We start from the raw sequence: 18,041 nt of genomic DNA on the forward strand, positions 1-18,041 counted from the left end.
TTATATTAAGCAATAATATACAGACGTGCAGGATGTTGCGCGCCTGCCGCAACAAGCAGGTCCACCTTAAGAGAAGTGGGCGGGCTTACGTGCTTTGACCAATGAGCGGCCTTCTTGCCATTTAAATAGCTCTGTGTGTCAATCATTTTTGCCTCCCCCCTCCCTCCCCTCCCTCAGTCAAGCTCCACTCTCAATCCCAAGTACATCTCTCAATCGCCATATTGGGTACTGAGAAGGTTTGTCTGCTGTTTCTCTCACTACAAGACGAAATTGACAGAGCGGCTTCAGTTCCTGACCACTTTGTTTTGATGATCCGCGCAGACTACATTGGACTCCAAAACGCCGCGGCCGTTACCGTCTCCACCTCGACGTATGCATGGCATAAGTCGTTTTACGCTTGTTTTGGATCTTGCTCAGAGACGAGGAGATACCCGTTGTTTTTGAGCGGTGTGTTTTTCTCGTGAAAACTGGACGCTCCTGGCTGTTTGAAAAATATTGTCTTTCTTTTGGGGGGAAAATGTCGGATGTTCGACTATCAAACGGGAGCCCGACGCTGGAGCGGACGGACCCCCGGGTGTCTGATCACCCGAAACCGTCAGCCTGCAGAAACCTCTTCGGCTCGGTGGATCACGAAGAGTTAAAGAGGGATTTAAAGGGACATTTTCGGGAGATGGAAGAGGCTGCCTCCGCCAAGTGGGGCTTCGACTTCGCCAATCACACGCCGCGGGTCAACGGCAGGCTCGAGTGGGAATTAGTTGATTACAGAGACGTCCCGAGTTTCTACAGCAAACAGCCGAGGAGGGAGAAGGGCGTCTGCTCCGCTGGGAATAACAACGTGGATTTAAATGGGAATCATAATTGTGTTGTGGCTCCGAACGAAGATAACGTTACCGACAGATCTGACGGACAGATGGAGTGCACGGAGCAGTGCACCGGGCTGAGGAAAAGACCTGCATATCACGGTACTAACTTAACATCAACCATTATATTCTTTGTAACAGGTAGCCAGGCTGGAGTTTATTGAAACATTGTCGACCACGGTGGTAGTAGGCTGTGTTGCCCATCAGGCTGAAGTGCATCGATTATTATTTTTAATAAGCCTCATTTTGGAACAAAATGAAAATGTGCACCTTTTTTAAAACATGCAGCAAGACAGTTAAATTGGACCATAGTTTTCTATCTATTTCTCTAAAGTAGTTTTAACTGACGGCGGATTTTGCTTTTGCAGACCCTTCGGCCCAAAACAAGAGGTCACACACCAGCTCAGATGAGGTTAGTTGTCCAAGCCTGACCTATTCTGCAGAACACACACCCAGAAAGACTAGTCCCAAGAGGCAAACGTGAGGAAGAGAAAAGGTAAGAAACTGTTTTGACTTTTTTTTTTCTTATGGGCTTCTGCATAGTGTAACTAAAGTTGGTTGTTTACCATCGTCAGGGTAGACAATGCAGACTACGTCCCCACTGTTCCAGCTGTTTGCCTCGAAAGACAGATGCGAATAAAATTTAAACAAACATTTTTAATCGTTATTGTATTATTACAGTACTATCGGTGGGGTCCTTAACGCAACCCCTCTGCAGTTCGGATTAAATGCTGATTTTAAATTTGGATTTCAAACAAGTGTGCAGCGTTCGCAAGCAAAATACTCTTGTGCGTGCACTTCAAAGGTGTTGTCGAGCTGTCCCATTCATTTAGCCCTAGTAGTAATAGTAATTGTAAAAGCGGTTGCCGCAGCTGGTAGAGTTCACTTTTCAGTTGTATTTTTCCCCCTCACTGTTTCGATGCATGATTGGTGCAAGAGGAGTTTAGAGTAAAACCGTGTCTGCGCATTTACACCTTTTTTACTACAACCGCTGCCTGCCTCAGCGAGCCTGAACTGTAAACAAGTGTGCTGAACAACAGTGTAGTAACACGTCAGCAGCCACTGCCCTCAACACAGAGCAGGGACGGGAAGGGGCTGGTCTGTGTGTGTGTGTATCTGCTGCACACACACTTTGCACACTAATGTTAATACACACATATCTGTCTCTGCTGGTGTAGAGCCTGCAGAAGAGCCGTGCAGGTCTAAAATCAAGTGAGCCTGTTGGCCATGGAGGAGGGAACAATGTATGAAATCTATACTGTAGAGGCAGGATGTGAACTGTCACTGGTTGCAGTGAAGGATACACCTGCCTTTTAGTGTGTGTGTGTGTGTGTATATATATTTTATCTGTGGAAATGGGTGAAGTCTATATAGGAATGGCTAACATTTTTTTTTTTTTTTTTTTTTTAAGAACACTGAAATATAAAGAAAACAATGTGATTATTAGGAAGAATAAACACTAAGTTTATGGTTCTCTGAAAAATATTTTTTTGTATACATGTCTACTGTTTTTACCTTCATGGTTGCCCCAATTGTTTTAAAAATTCTACACATAAGTATAAAATTCAAAACAGTGAAAGTGCTAGGGCAAAATAAAATCTTCTGCTATTTTTACACCTATAATATTTTGTGCATTCATCAGAATGAGCTAACAAACACTTCTTGCATCAGTTCAATAACAGACACAAGAAAAACAACACTTGCTGGACAATTTTATTTGCACCATAGCTTGGTGACTGTCTAGTTGCTTTCCAATGAATCCTCCTTTTGCCAAAGTGCAAGAGGACAGGGAAACACACATTTTCCATGTTTTAACTGAAAACTATGCACACATGTTCTGTCCATTCTCACTCATTTGCAATGTTTTCTGTGAGTGATGCATGAAGCTTAGTGCTGTAAGTTAGTCTTAACCTTGCAACCTCTTATTTATATTTCTTTCATCTGATTTTTTTGTTTTGTTTGTTTGTTTGTCCCCCCCCCCCACCCCCCACCTCCCACAGAGTCGAAGATTTATTTCCCCTTTTTCACGGGGGAAACCTCAGTGTTGGCCGAGTTTGGAAGTGGAACTACACAGCATCAAACATATCAACTCTCCTGCAGACGGGGGAGGACGCTGTTGAAGCACTGAATAGAAACACTAAAGTTGTGGCACTCAATTAAAAAGTTACTGCCTCTAAAAGCAGTCAATGTAGCAGCGTGCAATTAGGTTTGATTTCCTTTTTTGCTCCTTTTTTTTTTTTTTTTAACTACCTGTGTGTAAATAAATATACATATATTATATTTCTCTCCATATGTAGCACATAAGAAAACATTATGATTTGAACACAAATCCTCGATGTAAAATGGTGTGAATTTTGATTTGACTTGAAGAATTGCAGTGTAGTTTGATACATGTTTCCAAAATGCTGTTTTGTTTGATATTTTATTATTTCATGAAAGGCAGTTTGACTTTGACATGGTCCCTAATTGCTACATTTAAAACACAATCATGGCTTCTTACAGTTTCTTAACAGTGTATCTTCACTCCGTCATCATCCTAACTCAGCAGTGAAGAATGGTACAAATGTAGCTCATCTGTTTTTTTATTTTTCCTCCCTCTGGTCATTTCTGTTACCACATGCATGTTCTCCTATAAGATCTATTTCCCTAGGAAATCAACACAGGGAAAGGAAAAAAAGTGTATTTCTGTTAAGACTTCCTTTACATCACCCGATATTTATTTTGTGATAGGTGCTCTTAGCATCAATTGAATCCTGGAATATGATCTATATATATATATTTTTTTTTTTTCTCAAGTTCTCCTGCACACCTCAGCCACATTGTAATGGTGTGTTTTGATTTCCTCTGGAGTTTTGAGGTACTCAGATATTGAAGGACAAAGACCATACAAACTGCACAGGTTGTGTTGTAAAGTCATCCTCTCTTTGACTACATTTGTTTTGTGTCATCAGCCGCTCTTCAGAGAGGAGGTTTTCTGAAAAGGCTTTGAATGTCCTACAATACCAAATACATGGTTGCTTCAGTATGGTTGCCAGCACCACCGGTGCTCCTTAATTGACTTCACATTGTATTACTTTGTGATAACCTAGCCGTAAGTTTCCGTTCATGTTTGTATTTTCTTTTTCACCAATGTTGTTAGCCTGCTGAGGATGCAAATGTGAGCATCTAAAAGCTTCCCTTTATTTGCCTAAAATGTGGGTTATATTCAAAGAGACCAGTGTACACCTGGATGGAGAGAGAAAACAGCTTGTCTCAGAAATGCAGTCACCATGCCTGTGTATTTGTGTAAATCTTTGCAATGTACCTATGTACATAATTTTGTAAAAACACTGAGAAATTATACTAACTTATTTATGTCAAGCTTTTTTTATGTAGAATAAAAAATGGGTTTTTGATTACGGTTATCCAAAGTGGCATTTACTTTATTATAATTGTCTTATTTTGTAAAAGCATATTTTTGGTAGTTTTTGTTGTTGGTTTTTTTTTGTTTGTTTGTTTTTTTTTGTTTTTTTTCTTATCAATAAGGTTGCAAACTGAGCCTGATAAAATAATTTGATGTGCATTATGTAATGTGTGGTTATAAAATGTGTTGCAATCAATTAAAAGAGAAAATTAAATCTATCTGACTTGTCATTGCTTTTTTTACACTGGTGTAAATTCACCATAATTCTCACACACAAATTTTGGAAGTGTTGAGCATTTTCAGCAGCAGCGGTGTGAGGGGATTTCTGTGGATGGATGCATGCTGGTATGTAGTGACACTCCCAATATGAATCCACCAGCGTTTTGGGGCTGATGATTGACACTTTGGTCATCCAATGAAAAAGAGAGCGGGGAAAGCAGACCACTTGTTGCAGCCAGTAACATTCAGTAACTTATCATTCGCATGGCTCTTGTGGGGGGGGGGGGGGAATGTAAGTGCTTTGAGCTCAGAATACAATTCTCAACTGCAAACTAAAATACTGCAACTTCATTATTTTGTAATATTGTAATGGCTTCAGTAACATCTATTTCTGTGACTGTGTAGGCAAGTAAGTGTGTGAGGGAAGAGGAAGAGAGACTGTTGTGGACTGATGTGTGTGAAATTATATTTTCAACTTAAATAGTTTCTTCCACTAATCAGGTTTTTACATTTATTTAAAATTATTGAAGAGAAAAAAATTTTTTACTTAGTGGTGAAATTTAAATCAAGTTGGTGTATTTTTGTACGTCTTATTTATATCTACAATAGAACTTTCATGATTTAAAAAATATATCTTTCAATCTATTTATCATATTTAAAATACGTTTATATAATTATTGACTTTGTTCTAATATTTACCGATGAAATCCAGTTATAACTATAAAATAAAACTGGGGAGGGGAGCACTTACAGAAACACAACCTAGTACAAAAAATCCATTGGTGCTCTTATGTAACTTAGTTGTAACTTATGTAACTTAATATTTTTTTATTTCTGATTTCTTTTACATAAAAATGTCTTGCCATTGTGAGTGATGTATGCCAACAGCAGAGCCCTAATCCGTGGCTATACACCCTTTGACCTGTGGTAACTTTACTACACATGTGTCTCGGTCTCTGTCATGGCACATCCTCTGCTGTAAAACCCAAAATTATTTCTTTCACTGCAGGCATCTCCCTGCTTCCTCCTTGTGCCACAGACACAGGAAGACACCTGCAGCCGCTCTTTAAAGCTGGATGGGTGGGGGCTGTGTGTGTGTGTCACAGGGTGTGGGGGTCCTGAAGTGTGCAGGTGGGTAACCTCAGCTCAGCCGTCCACCCCCACTCTGAGCCTGGCCCATTGTCCCAGTGTGTGGGCTTTTGTGGAGGGCCATTGTAAGGGGCCGGGGCCGACCACTGTTGTGTCTGGGGCTTCTCTGCTCAGACAAAGAGCCTGTCTACGAGCCTCCACCCTGCCCAAACAACAGACTGACTGACTGGATGTCTGACTGACTGCTTGACTATGTGGCTTGCTGTCTGACTAACTGACTGACTGAATAACTGATTTGGTGTCTGTTTGGTTGACCGATTGGTTGGATGGAGGCAGAAGAGGAGGAAGTGTGTGTTTCAACCAATACTACAGTAAAACAGTGTTAACTATTTTAAACCTTCAAAACTCTATGCAAATTATTTTTAAAATAATACAAACATACTTGCAACTTTGATTTTAAATGTAATATTTATTTATGTAATTATGAAAATTACAGGAATTTTCTTTTCAATTAAAAATGCTTTAGGGAATTTTAAGAAAAAAAAATTGCATTGAGGCACATTGTGGTTGCGGCAAGTAAGAACATGTAGGATGCACAGAGAATTGACAGGAAATTATACACAATATATATACTAAATATATGACAATAAAGCAAAGCTCATCAGAAAATTGTGTGCAATAGTGTAAGTGTAATAACCATAAATTCTGATGGTAATGAATGTGTGTGTGTGTGTGTGTGTGTGTGTGAGTGACTGAGTGAGAGCATTGCATGGCTGCAGAGGGCAATCCCATGCTATAGGGATTTATATATATATAGGGATATGGCATTTTATCATAGCATTATTTTTATCTATACAATGAGCACATGCACTGTAATGTAAGTGGTGTCAACGACCCTTTATTACTCAAGTGCAACATGAGCATTTTCTTATTTTCATCAGGCAATGGGAGGTATAATCTCACCACACTAATGTAATAAATACACACAGTGACCATAAAATGCTGTTTGTAGAAGTCTGACAAATGAATTATGAATTACACATCTTTTTTTGCCTTGTGTATCGGCTAGCACAATTCTATCCTGTTTTTGATGTGACTATAACCCAATGACAGATAATGACTTATCATTCCATGTTATTTCTCTTGAAGTGGCTGATCAGCAATGAGTAATTCCAGAACCACTACTTTACTACATTACACAGTTGTTTCACAATGTAGAGTAGGTCTGCTTAAATTATACTGTTTAGTGGTCAGTTGTTCTAGAGGCCATTGATGAGACTACACTGTGCAGCCACTATGATGCACCAGTATCTCTCCTTGAATAAGAAACACCTTTTCTGTAACAGCAGGAATGTCACTGAAAGCATTCCTGTAACACTCCATCACAGCCACCCAAACAAAACCACAGTGAACTCGAGGAAATTCCAGTGAGCCAGTCAATCAGAGACGTGGAAGGCATCGTTGGCCTGTTCCTCTCTGCAACATCTCGCATGTGCCAAAAATTCACGCTTCCTTGCTATATCAACAGAAACAGGTTATCTTTTCCTGTTAACCGCCCTGGCACTTAATATAAAGTCACAAGTTCCTCCCCATGTTTCCTGCCCAGACCACAACCCACGTCATGAAGCTACTCCCTTGGCACCTCAGGTTCTGAATGAGGGGAAAGCAAGTGCCCACAAACAAACACCTAACACCCCCTCTCTCTGTCTTTCTCCCTCTGTTTCTCTCTTTCTCCAATGTGCCTCTAACAGGATGTGAGCAGGCCAAATTGCATCTGAATAACTGTATTTCTTTTCCATTTCTCTGAGCGTTTGTTTTAGCCTGCCTGGAATGCCCAGTGTAGGTGGGGTTTGGATGTTTTATTGGACAGCTCAATTGGATTCAGCAAGCCAGGAAAGCTGTATCAATACAAGAAAACTATTTCATTGAATAGCGTGTGCTCTGACGTCGCTTTGGTTCCTCAAACGCTGCGGTGTGTGATGTGCGGAGCTTGTGAGATGTGTATGAGTCTGGGAGGATGAGTGACAGGCGGGGAGCAGGGGGAGGAGATGTTAGGGAGATGCTGCAGAGCATCGAATGACAGATGTGCAGATGTGTGTCTGTGGTATGTTTTTGCAGGGAAGAAATAGTGTGTGTGTGTGTGTGGGTGGGGGGGTTAATGGAGGGGTAATGCTCATTAAAGCAGAGCACCTGCAGCCTATCAAAGAGCCTTTATCTTTTATCAAGGCAAATCTGCTCAAGCACGCAGCGCGAGACATGAAAACAAGCAGGCTGTGCTGCACACTCACTCTGACTCATTCTCTATCTCTCTCTCTCCTGACCAGTGGATGGTACCTGGCCCAGTAATCCTGTCAGGAATGTCCAAGGATGCGTTTAGATACGTTTGGCTGAGAAATAGAGGCAGGCCTTCCAGCTGAAACATCTGTGCAGAGCAGATAGAATTTTTTTTCTTGGCGACATTTTTTTTCTTGACATTTTCTTATTGCTTGTTTTGTCAGACCAGACTCAAAGGTATACAATGTACAATGATGTAAAACTGAGAAATGCAGGAAATATCATATTTGTTTGCATAATAACTTACCTAATTAATCAAATAAGTTATCACTTCTAGCTATCTAATACCCCCTGACTAATTTGACCTGTCACAGACAGGCTCTGATATATACAATCATAGGAATAGTAAGGGTGGAAGAAGTCACTGGATAAATTATTTCAGCAGCAGGGGGGAATTTGTGTGTGTGTGTGTGTGTGTAACTTCAGTGATACATGGTAGTCCACAGTGGTGGAGACAGCGCTTCAATGAAAGTCAAATTGTGTGTGAGTATGTTGGAGTGTTGTGTTTAGGTCCTCTGGAGACTTAAGAACGAAGAGACCAAACGAAGGTTGTAGTTAACGGAGTTATGTGTGAAGTATAACTTTATGCATGATGTACTTAACTGTGTAAAATAGCAGAAGAGCTTTTCCACACAGATGATGACGACAGTATGGGCGTGTGTTTGGATGTGTTCAATATTGACATGATGCAAAATATTTCCATGTGATGCAACTTTTTGTAACATTTGCAGAAATGTATGTGGCAATAATTCCAGTCAGTTAAAATACATCTTACAGCAGTGACCACAGTATACATCAAATTACATCCCATCCACCAAGCCGGCCTGCCATAATGTCTAAAGCAATGACAAGGGAACACTGTCGGTTAAAATGACACAAAATGGAAAACTGTCTTAAGCATCATTTTTGACCGGTGCCAGAAATGCATCAACTTTCCATTTTTCACAAGCAATAAAGCGGCCCACATTTCATATGAATATACCCACACTTTTTTTTAAGGTGTGTTTTTTTTTTTTCATCCTGCTTCTGCTGCCCTCATCAGGAGGCTTGTGGGGCCTCTGCGCTGCAGGGCCCTAAGTTCTGGTGTTGAAAGGATTCCTGCCATAAGAATGAGTGAACATGTTCTCCAACACAGGGCTCAATGAGAAAAGCAGAATTTTCACCATGCAAAACCTCCCTCTGCTTTTGGACAGCAGTGGATGTGGTCCATTGAATTCCCAATGTTCAATTGTTCACTCTGTTTTTTAATTTTCACCCACTGAAGATTATGGTGTTGCTGTTTTGGGGATTTAAGCTGCCTTGCTGTGTAAATCAAACGGAGAGGAGGCAGGGACAAAATCAAGAGATATACATATTTGGTTTACACACCATAATAATAGACTCAGTGGCAGTTGATTGGGATTTTGATAGCGGTTGATAGGTGGACAGAAATCTGCATCATCCTTATCTCCTCATCATCCTTGAAACCTCATTCTTCATACATCACTTCAGAGAATTTGTGTTGTGTGTAACAAGAAGCAAGAAGTGTATAATAATGAAACTATATTGCACAGAACTGTACAACAAGTTTTTCTAGTAATGCTTAGTTCTTTTTGTTCATGTCCTGTTTTCACTTCCCTTTTCTGATTAAAAATACGTTTACAATTTTACATAACATTGGACTGACAGTCAAAGCTTGTATAGTACTGTATACCCCCCCTCCGACCTCTCTGTCTTACAGTAGCTCCGTGGTGCAGCTGTCCCCCATGCCTAGCATTCTGCCTCGGCGGGCCAAACACCAGCACACCACTGAAGTCCTTCCAGTTTCTAGCTAGGAATCCTCTCCCCGTCTGGGGAAAAAGTCCCTAATAATATGACCCATATAGGCAGCCCCCCCACCAGTTTTCCTTTACCCCCTCTGCTCAAATCTGCAGCAGCCGTAACAACACATTAGCAGCAGTCACACTTAGCAGAGCCAGCCCAGGGTGGAGTTTCTATGGCTGGCTGGACCCAGGATGTGAAACTGAGAAGCTCAGACGGAGCTTTGGATCCTAATGGTGCCGGTTTGTGCTGTTGTTCTTGGCTGCTGAGCTTTTCTCTGGTCACGGAGAGAGGCAGGGCATGGTGAGCCACAGGCTTATGGCTGAGGGAAATCTTGTAAGGCCAAAGGTCACAAGGGGTCAATCTAACCTCCTGGCCTCTGGTTGATTTATTATCACATGGGGTTATGTCACCCTGCTCGGACCAAACAGAAAAGGGTTCAAAGGGCATACTGTATCTGTTGCTGTTGTGTAAAGCTGCACAGACACCAGTTTTCTGAGTTAGGGATAAGAGGATACGGAGGGTACTGTGGGACCATTTAAGATGAGGAACTTTACCACTGCATTTCCCACAAGGAAACCATAGAAAGCAATTCAATACTTAAGTAATAAGAGGGCTTAACAGTGATTTTGACATTGCTCCCAACTCCCTTTCAGTTCCTATATGAGCTGTTTTTTGGTAGCACATTAATGCTTGACTAATGGATTTACAGGTGTGTGTTTATTGGGTGTTTTATGGTGGTTTTGAGCCAGACTAAGGCCATCAGAACAAAGTGAAACAGTCTATTTTATACTGCAAGACCAAAAGTGGGAATGTCAAATATTCTTTGGTGAAGAGGTGTGGGGGAGAGCAAGGAGCTGCAACAACTGTCATCCTGGCAACTGCTGCCCTCAGCTATTTAGGGACAACTCCTGACAGAGTGGCCAGCATCAGCTGCTGCTGACATTGTTTGTCACAATCTTGGTTGACACAGTACAAACACACACACATGCACACACACCTGTTGAGTCATATCTGCTTTCATATAGCACCGCTGGGCCTCTATATGCCTGGGCCTCTCTAGACAGGTGGCCTCCAAGTGCACCAATGGTGGGCAGACACGACCGCACAGCCTGACAACTACCACTCGCTCAAGTTGTGGCCTGTAAACCCCACACAAAGAGTTAGGGGGACACATGATAATTATCTGTGGATTCATCACTATAAGTGACCCCTTTCACATTACACATGGACATTTGATCTGTGAAGTTATTTACTGGAGCAGCTTTAGCAGTGATTTTCACACGGACGATCGACAAAGCTCAGAGAGTCTAGCATTTCATGACTAGCCTGAGTTCCTCCTCTGTACAGACCCTTGCCAAATTTCCCTATCCAGCATCTGTGACAGTGTGTCCCTTATATTCTCCTTTTAACTGCTTCCTCAGATCCCCTTTTAGGTTGTGCTCCTGTGTACTTCTGAGATCAAACTGTCTTTTGAAGTGGGAGTCCCTCTCTTCTCGCTGTCTAGTCTTGAGATGAAAGAGGAGCACAGGGGTGACACAGAGCGGCCTCTACAGACGGAGGTAGCCACGGGGTCTCTCTTTTTTCCCTTTCTTGCTCTCTCTCTCTTTCTCCCTGCCAAAATCCCCCGGCAGTGATAGAAACCAGAGGAGGACAAAAGGCAGTGGAGCTCTGCAGCCCTCCAGCCCTCCAGCCCATGTAGTCTCTCTGGCTAATTGAAAATGGCTTTGCTCTCTTCTCATCTTTGCTCTCTTCCCCAGCTCACTTATACTCCTGCTGTCCTCCTCCTGTCTCTCCTCCTTTCTCTTTCTCCCCTGCCTGTTCACCCCTCCCACGGGACGACCCTGCCTCCTTCCTCCTCTCTCTCTCTCTCTCTCTTTCTCGGCGCTGGACCGTGCTGATCTTGGGACATCCCCAGTATTTTTTGGCCTTCGAAGGCAAATGTAATTGAGTGGTAATATGAGATGTATTCTCTTTTTCCTCTGCATGCTTCATTCAATGGGTTATGGAATATTGAAGTTCAAAGTAGGTGCGGTGAACGTGTTATTTTTCGTTCTTTTCCCCCTTCGTGGTGATTGCAATGTGACAGGAATTTGTGAAATGAGGAGTTGAGGAGCTTTTCTGTTGGATGGAAACTCCGGCCCATGGCTTACCTTGACCCAGCTCAGCTCAAGGTTTGAACAAACGGCCCCGAAAAACTATAAGGCAGGTTTCACCCTCCAATGAAAGCAAATTATGGAATAGACGAGCTGGTAATCAAATTCCTCCCAAGCCAAGAGAGGCCAGAGCATAATGAAATGGAGTTTTATTATTTACAGCAGAGCTACAGTGCAGAGGGTGTGTGTGAATATCATTTACAATCATTTCCATCCATCTGTACAACAGGAGCCTCACCCTCTGTGTTTCTCATCACTTCAACAAGCAGACATGTTCCAGGTTGATCTTTCCACATGATAATAAATACAGTACAATAAGGCAATGATTCTATTTACAACTCTTATAAAACTGTACAGGAGAACAGACAGGCAGATATGTATCAAGGTCTGTCACCAAAGTAGAGTACCTATAAAATAAAACCACTTTATTTAATGTAAGATAAATAATAGCTATTTTTTAACCACCACAAAAATATGAAAGAGAAAGCCTCTCCTCTTTCCCCTTCCCTTCTTTTTACCCTCTTTTGTGTATGCATTTGTCTTTTTAAGAATGTATGTGTTATAGTTAAATGAATCATTTCAGAAAGTACCTACATAGCTGAGTTTTCTATTTTCTACTTCCTACATGCCTCAGCGTCCTGTCAGGTAAATACTATGAGTATGGGAACAAAGTGAGAGCATTGTCTTTTTATGTTAAACGTGTGCTCACAGTGGCAGCCTGATATTTCCAAACCTTTCACACAGAATTAGTGTGCCTGCTCCTCAAAGCTTACTGTTTAAATTCTGCACATTTCCAGTGTTTCTTTTCATTAGTCACTCACAGTGAGTAATCTCCCCTTACCAGGAATTCAGCACTTAATTAGCTCGGGAGAGAAATAATAATCAGAGCTTTAATGGGGCAAATTTATTTCAAATTGCACACAGCAGTGTGAGCCCCCTGAAGAGGGTAATAGGGGATATTAAGCAGAGTCCTGATGGTGGTGTGAGTAGTGGTGCTGCTATAAGTGTTTTAGATTGATATACATATAAAAACTTGGAGCAAACTGAAAGACTATGCCTGAGGTCGGACTGTATTCCTGTTACACAGCACTCAGCTCTGTCATGGCAGTTTGGCTATTTTTATTAGCTTCAACATAGCAGTAAATCAGTATCATGTTAGCCACCCAACCCAGATATATTTCTTCAGTTCCATTTCTTTTACTCCAGCCTTCCGGTCCCTAAAGCAGGGCAAACTCAACAGATAATCTACCCTTCCCTTCTCGTGTTATTCGATCACTACTAACAAACACCCGCAGCAGCCTAAGTACAGTTAGGCAAGATGGATATGTGGCTATGGAAATAACCCTGTTGTGTACTAGGTCTGGATGGTGCCAAGATAATCAGAAGGATTTGAGGAATGCCTCTGCCATGGCTGTACTCTCAGTTTTTCTCTGTGTCTTTGGGGAACTTGAGTGCTTTGATTGCATTACGACTTCATTACTGGGTTAGTTAGCCTTGGAATAATATTTGGAGTAGAGGAATGCACCTCAGTGACAGGCCACACATAAATTAATAAGAATCATTTGAATTTGTGCTGCAGGGGAAGACTGAGGTCCCACAATGGTAGTGCAGAAGAGCAAGCTACATTTAGACAACATAAGAAGACCCCAACAGGGCCTACAGTCATTAGGAGGAAGCGGTGGCTCTCAGTGGCCCTCATGTCCCAGAGTATGTGCTATGTGAACAATTAAAAATTGTTCTCTTCTCAGTGGTCATAAGTCAATGAGAAAAATTGGGATTGCAGATGACAGAGAGGAGGGGTTTTTGGAAGACTGAGTCCTCTTATATTAAACAGTTTATGTGAAGTCCTGGTCCTTTAATCCTCCTTTGGTCATAACATCAGTCCAACCATTGCTACAACATCAGGGCCCCTCGTCAATGCTGACACCCATGCGCTTCTGGATGGTCACCCTGCGAATGGAGGGCTTGGACGTCAGCTCCGGCTTAGGTGGAAACTGCTCCATCAGTATCCGCAGGACTGAGTCCATTTTCTGATCCATCTGATGGACCTGGATTTAACACACAATGACATAAGACAAACAGGTTAGGTCAGCTGTAAGCCTCCAGGATAAACACTCTGAACATAAGTACAGTGCAGACCGGCATTATGAAACAAACAAGGAATGCCAGTGAGTTTGTGCTTTTGTTTTGTATCCATCTGCCTCTTTAATATAGTTGCCATCCCAATGACAGAGCAGTGCAGGGTATAATGACATGTTAGTCTGCCAGTCGCCGTCTACCTTCTAAAGCCACTCATTACTAAAGCTGTTGAGCTATATGATCCCTGAGTGGGCGGAAAGACACACACACACACACACATACAGGCTGCTGTTGTTTATATGCTTTCCCAACAGTAAACACAGGTGTGTCACCCAACAGAGACATCTCTGACAGCCAGCCTAACCACGGTGTGAATGCAGATGAATTGCTCGACTTGAGTGACAGAGGTAAACAGACAATAGACTCCCTGACATGCAAATAAAGAGAGGACATCTGCACATGTACGCAGCGAGACACACTCACGTACACACAACCACAAAAAAGTAGACGCACAGACTTCAAAGAGACTTTCTGTCTTCACAGCCTTGGCCTTGGTTTTACCTCTGTACTTTTATATTTTCTCCTGCTGAAGTACTTACAAAGCACACACAAAGCAATATCCTCTGATGGTTCCAATGGTTTCAAGAAACCAGGGAAAATGATAAAGATGGCGCTTCGTAAATCAAAGCCTAAAGAGCAAAGCACATCAAAGAGCCATAACATCTCACGCACCAGGCAGAACAGATAGATTCAGACTCCCGTCTCTACTAGACGCTGATAACGAACAACTCGGGCCCAACTGCTGAATTTCTGTCAGGGCACAGTCAGATAGTTAACATCAATGGCATTTTCATAGGCTTAAGGGTATGGCCCCTTTTCTCCCCATCTTTTAGTGTGTGTTCCTGATGGCCTGGACATTTTTATAGCAGAGTGGGACATTTAGCAGCTATTATTGTTGTTGAAATGTGAGGCCTAATAGGATGCATAAATCTGAAATATCAGAGTGTGTCATAGAAAGAATGAAATTGCATCTCAGCACGCAATTGATCATAATTTATAAATGACTGACCATTGTCAAAATGTCTGACAAACTTAGATTCCAGATAAATAAACTAGTTCTCTGATCTAATCTCTGTTGTAAGTTTTAGATGAGTCTAGTATCTAGATCTCATTACAACAAAATGTATGTTTAAGAGTTGTGTACATCTAGAGTTAAATATAGTGAACTTTAGGTCATGTGTAAGGTGATGTGCAAGAACACTGGCTGCTTTAAAGACTTGACTATGATATTTTTTGTCAATTTCTTGCAAACTTTACATAACTATTCGATCAGAAATATAGGCTACAAAACAACGGGGCAAGAATTGCTTTATTTTTACCCTTTTTGCTGATATTTCACCATTCGAGTGCTTTCCTCTACCATGACCTAAATAGTTGCGTTAAGTAGACAAAGCATGCGCTGGGCCCGGATGAAGCTTAGAGAATAATAGGCTATCATAAACATGTTGGACAGTAATCTACAGACTTATCAACATTCTCGTTGGAGCTTAAAATGGATCAGGAATTCCTCCTGCTGTGTGTCTAAAAGGGGTGGCCCAGGAGACCGACCCAGACACAAGAAAAACATAATTAGACAGGCATGTTGCAAACACACAAGACTTATTTATCGCCACTGATTATTGTGTATGGATGTGGGTGAGAGATGTAAAAGTGAGAGGTTGTGCAATTGCATGTGTATGAATGTGCCACTGGTGGTTATGAGCTTGTGTGTTGCAAGAATCTCCTTGTATGTGTTTCCAAGTCTGGATGTGTTATGAAAGAGATGGTGTGATTATAACTAAGAAAAGCAGGAGCAGGTGAGGGTGGATTAAGTTAAAAAGATAGTGTTTTTTATTTTTTTCTGAGGAGGTGGAGAACATAAGTAACAGGCAGGGGGATAAAATAACACTGTTAATAATTAATATTCGATAGTTGGTACCACTTTGGTGAAACTATCTGATGACTCAACTCACAGGTCATTTCTAAGGCTACAGTTTGTACTGTTTGTTGCAAATATCCTGTAATGAGTCCTACAGTCAGTGTTGGTGACAGTCTACTTGTGACCCCTGTTCCTCTTTGCTAATACACACATCTTGCGTTTGACATATTGTACTGTATGTTGTCATGATGTGAGACTTTTCCTTTTGCCACAATGTATAATTTTACATGTATTATTTTAACATATTCTTAAGCAATTCTTGCAGCATCTGGTCTTTTGGACCCGTATAAGGTGAAAATGACATATTAACAGCAATGAGCTAGTTTGTATTTTGTTAAATATGGTTCACTTGTGCAGATGTCTTTGGACTTTTACTATAATTTACATGAGGTTCTCTAACTTGACATTTGGTGTCACCACTGCTGTGTCATATATAAGCATTTGATCCAGTGACAGGTGACACTCCAGCTGCCCCCAACCCTCCCTCTGACCACAGGCAACACATGGGACAGTCACAAGCAGGACTGACATAGCTGACACTTCAGCAGCAGTGGTTTCCCTGAACTCCAATAGGTCCCTCTGACTACAGCCGAGTCAAGTCAGAGAGTGAGACGTGTCCAAATGTCCGGTGCTTTTACATGTAATTTATCCAAGGAGGGTTGAATCACGTGCAACTAGACTGGTTGAAGAGACTTGATGATGTTCCACCTCTCATCTAAGAGGGTTCTTCATTTCTCACTGACTGGCAGGGAGTCCCAGCTATTTATCCTCTGTGAGGTTGTTATCTACGACGGAGTAGTAGGGCCACATTGAGAAGTAAAAAAAATCAGAGATTATGAGAATAAAGTCGTAATATTATGAAAATAAAGTAGTAATATTATGAGAAAAGTCATAACATTACGAGAATAAAGTCATAATATTATGAGAATAAGTTGTATTGTTAAGCTACATGTTAGGGGAAATATCAGAAGAGCAGCCTGCTGCCTCCATGCATTAAAATCAGGAACGTGGAGAATCTTGTGAAGTTATACTTCAATATAGGTTTCACAAATAACGAGATACTAAATCTTTTGGCACATCAGCACCAAATTCATAAGTCATAAGTATCAGGACTTTGAAAAGACTATGCAAGAAACTATCTCTATTCTGAAGAAAGAATCACACGGACTTGGAGGAAATTGCGTCTTTTGTGGAAGAGGAAATGGCTAGTAGTGATCGACTACAAGGCTATCGTTAGTTACATCTAAGTGCTATTAAAAGGGGTTTATTCTCCTAATATTACTACTTTATTCTCGTAATACTACTACTTTATTCACGTAATACTACTTTATTCTCATAATATTACGACTTTATTCTCATAATCTCAAATTTTTTTTCCTACTCAATGTGGCCCTAATACTCGTAATACTAGTTATCAAGGTGATGGATACCATTTGGTTCAGTAGCGATCCTGGCTGTTATAACGACAGTCATTATGGTTGTTAGAGTCACCTGAGGCCAAGTGTGAACGACTGTCGTTAATTGTCATATTAGGCCAAATGTGAGTGTTTGTTAAATCTCCTGGGAAGGGATGATAAGGACAACATTGTGGGTAGGTGATAAGTGGTGTCGCAGACATCCTCTCCTGTTCAGAGATGATCCCTCTACTTTGGCTTACTTCCCTCCTCTTTTAAACCATCTGTCCTCCCTATCCAAAATATGAAAAATAATAAGTCTTTACCTGAGGAGTTGGCCTTTCTGTGTTGAGCCATGCATTGGTGTAGGGATTTTTTAGTTTCCTCACTGCCTTGGACAGAATACTAGATTGCTTATCGTGTGTTTAGAGGTGCGGTCAGGGGCGGTTTGTTCATTGGGGCGATCGGGTGACGCACCACCAAACCGGGAAAGGCAGGCGATTTTTCTCACACTGTTAGCTAGCTGTGAGTGTTTTTGTCAGACAGTTTGCCTCTGAATATCGTTGTCCAATCAGCGTCAAGTCGTGTTCCGCGGAATCCCGCCCATTTCGGGCGATTTCAGTCTGGTTGAAAATCGCCCAGATTGCTTTTATAGACTTTCACATTAAGGCAGTTTTTTGTGGGCTCTGCAATGCAATCTCTATGGCTTCTGGGAGGGCTCACACTTGT

At 41.5% G+C, this 18,041-nt stretch overlaps 2 protein-coding genes across 2 annotated transcripts in view; one reads left to right on the forward strand and one right to left on the reverse strand.

Annotated features, from left to right (window-relative positions):
• The first annotated feature begins 156 nt into the window (after positions 1 to 156).
• On the forward strand, positions 157 to 4,481 carry cdkn1bb (cyclin-dependent kinase inhibitor 1Bb). The gene is made up of 3 exons (XM_038706980.1): positions 157 to 962; positions 1,229 to 1,356; positions 2,861 to 4,481. Exons 1-2 carry the CDS (start codon positions 518 to 520, stop codon positions 1,342 to 1,344), a joined length of 561 nt encoding a protein of 186 aa, XP_038562908.1. The 5' UTR covers positions 157 to 517; the 3' UTR covers positions 1,345 to 1,356; positions 2,861 to 4,481.
• A 7,474-nt stretch (positions 4,482 to 11,955) lies between these two features.
• kcnq1.2 (potassium voltage-gated channel, KQT-like subfamily, member 1.2) overlaps positions 11,956 to 18,041 on the reverse strand; it is a 212,833-nt gene continuing 206,747 nt past the window's right edge. Inside the window, exon 19 of the mRNA XM_038706981.1 lies at positions 11,956 to 13,909. Within this exon, the coding sequence (XP_038562909.1) occupies positions 13,763 to 13,909 (147 nt within the window). The 3' untranslated portion in view covers positions 11,956 to 13,762. The remainder of the gene's footprint in view (positions 13,910 to 18,041) is intronic.

Source organism: Micropterus salmoides, unplaced genomic scaffold (genome assembly GCF_014851395.1).
Source record: "Micropterus salmoides isolate LMB-PRFRI ecotype aquatic unplaced genomic scaffold, ASM1485139v1 Ms_hic_scaffold_8, whole genome shotgun sequence".
Lineage (NCBI taxonomy): Eukaryota > Metazoa > Chordata > Actinopteri > Centrarchiformes > Centrarchidae > Micropterus > Micropterus salmoides.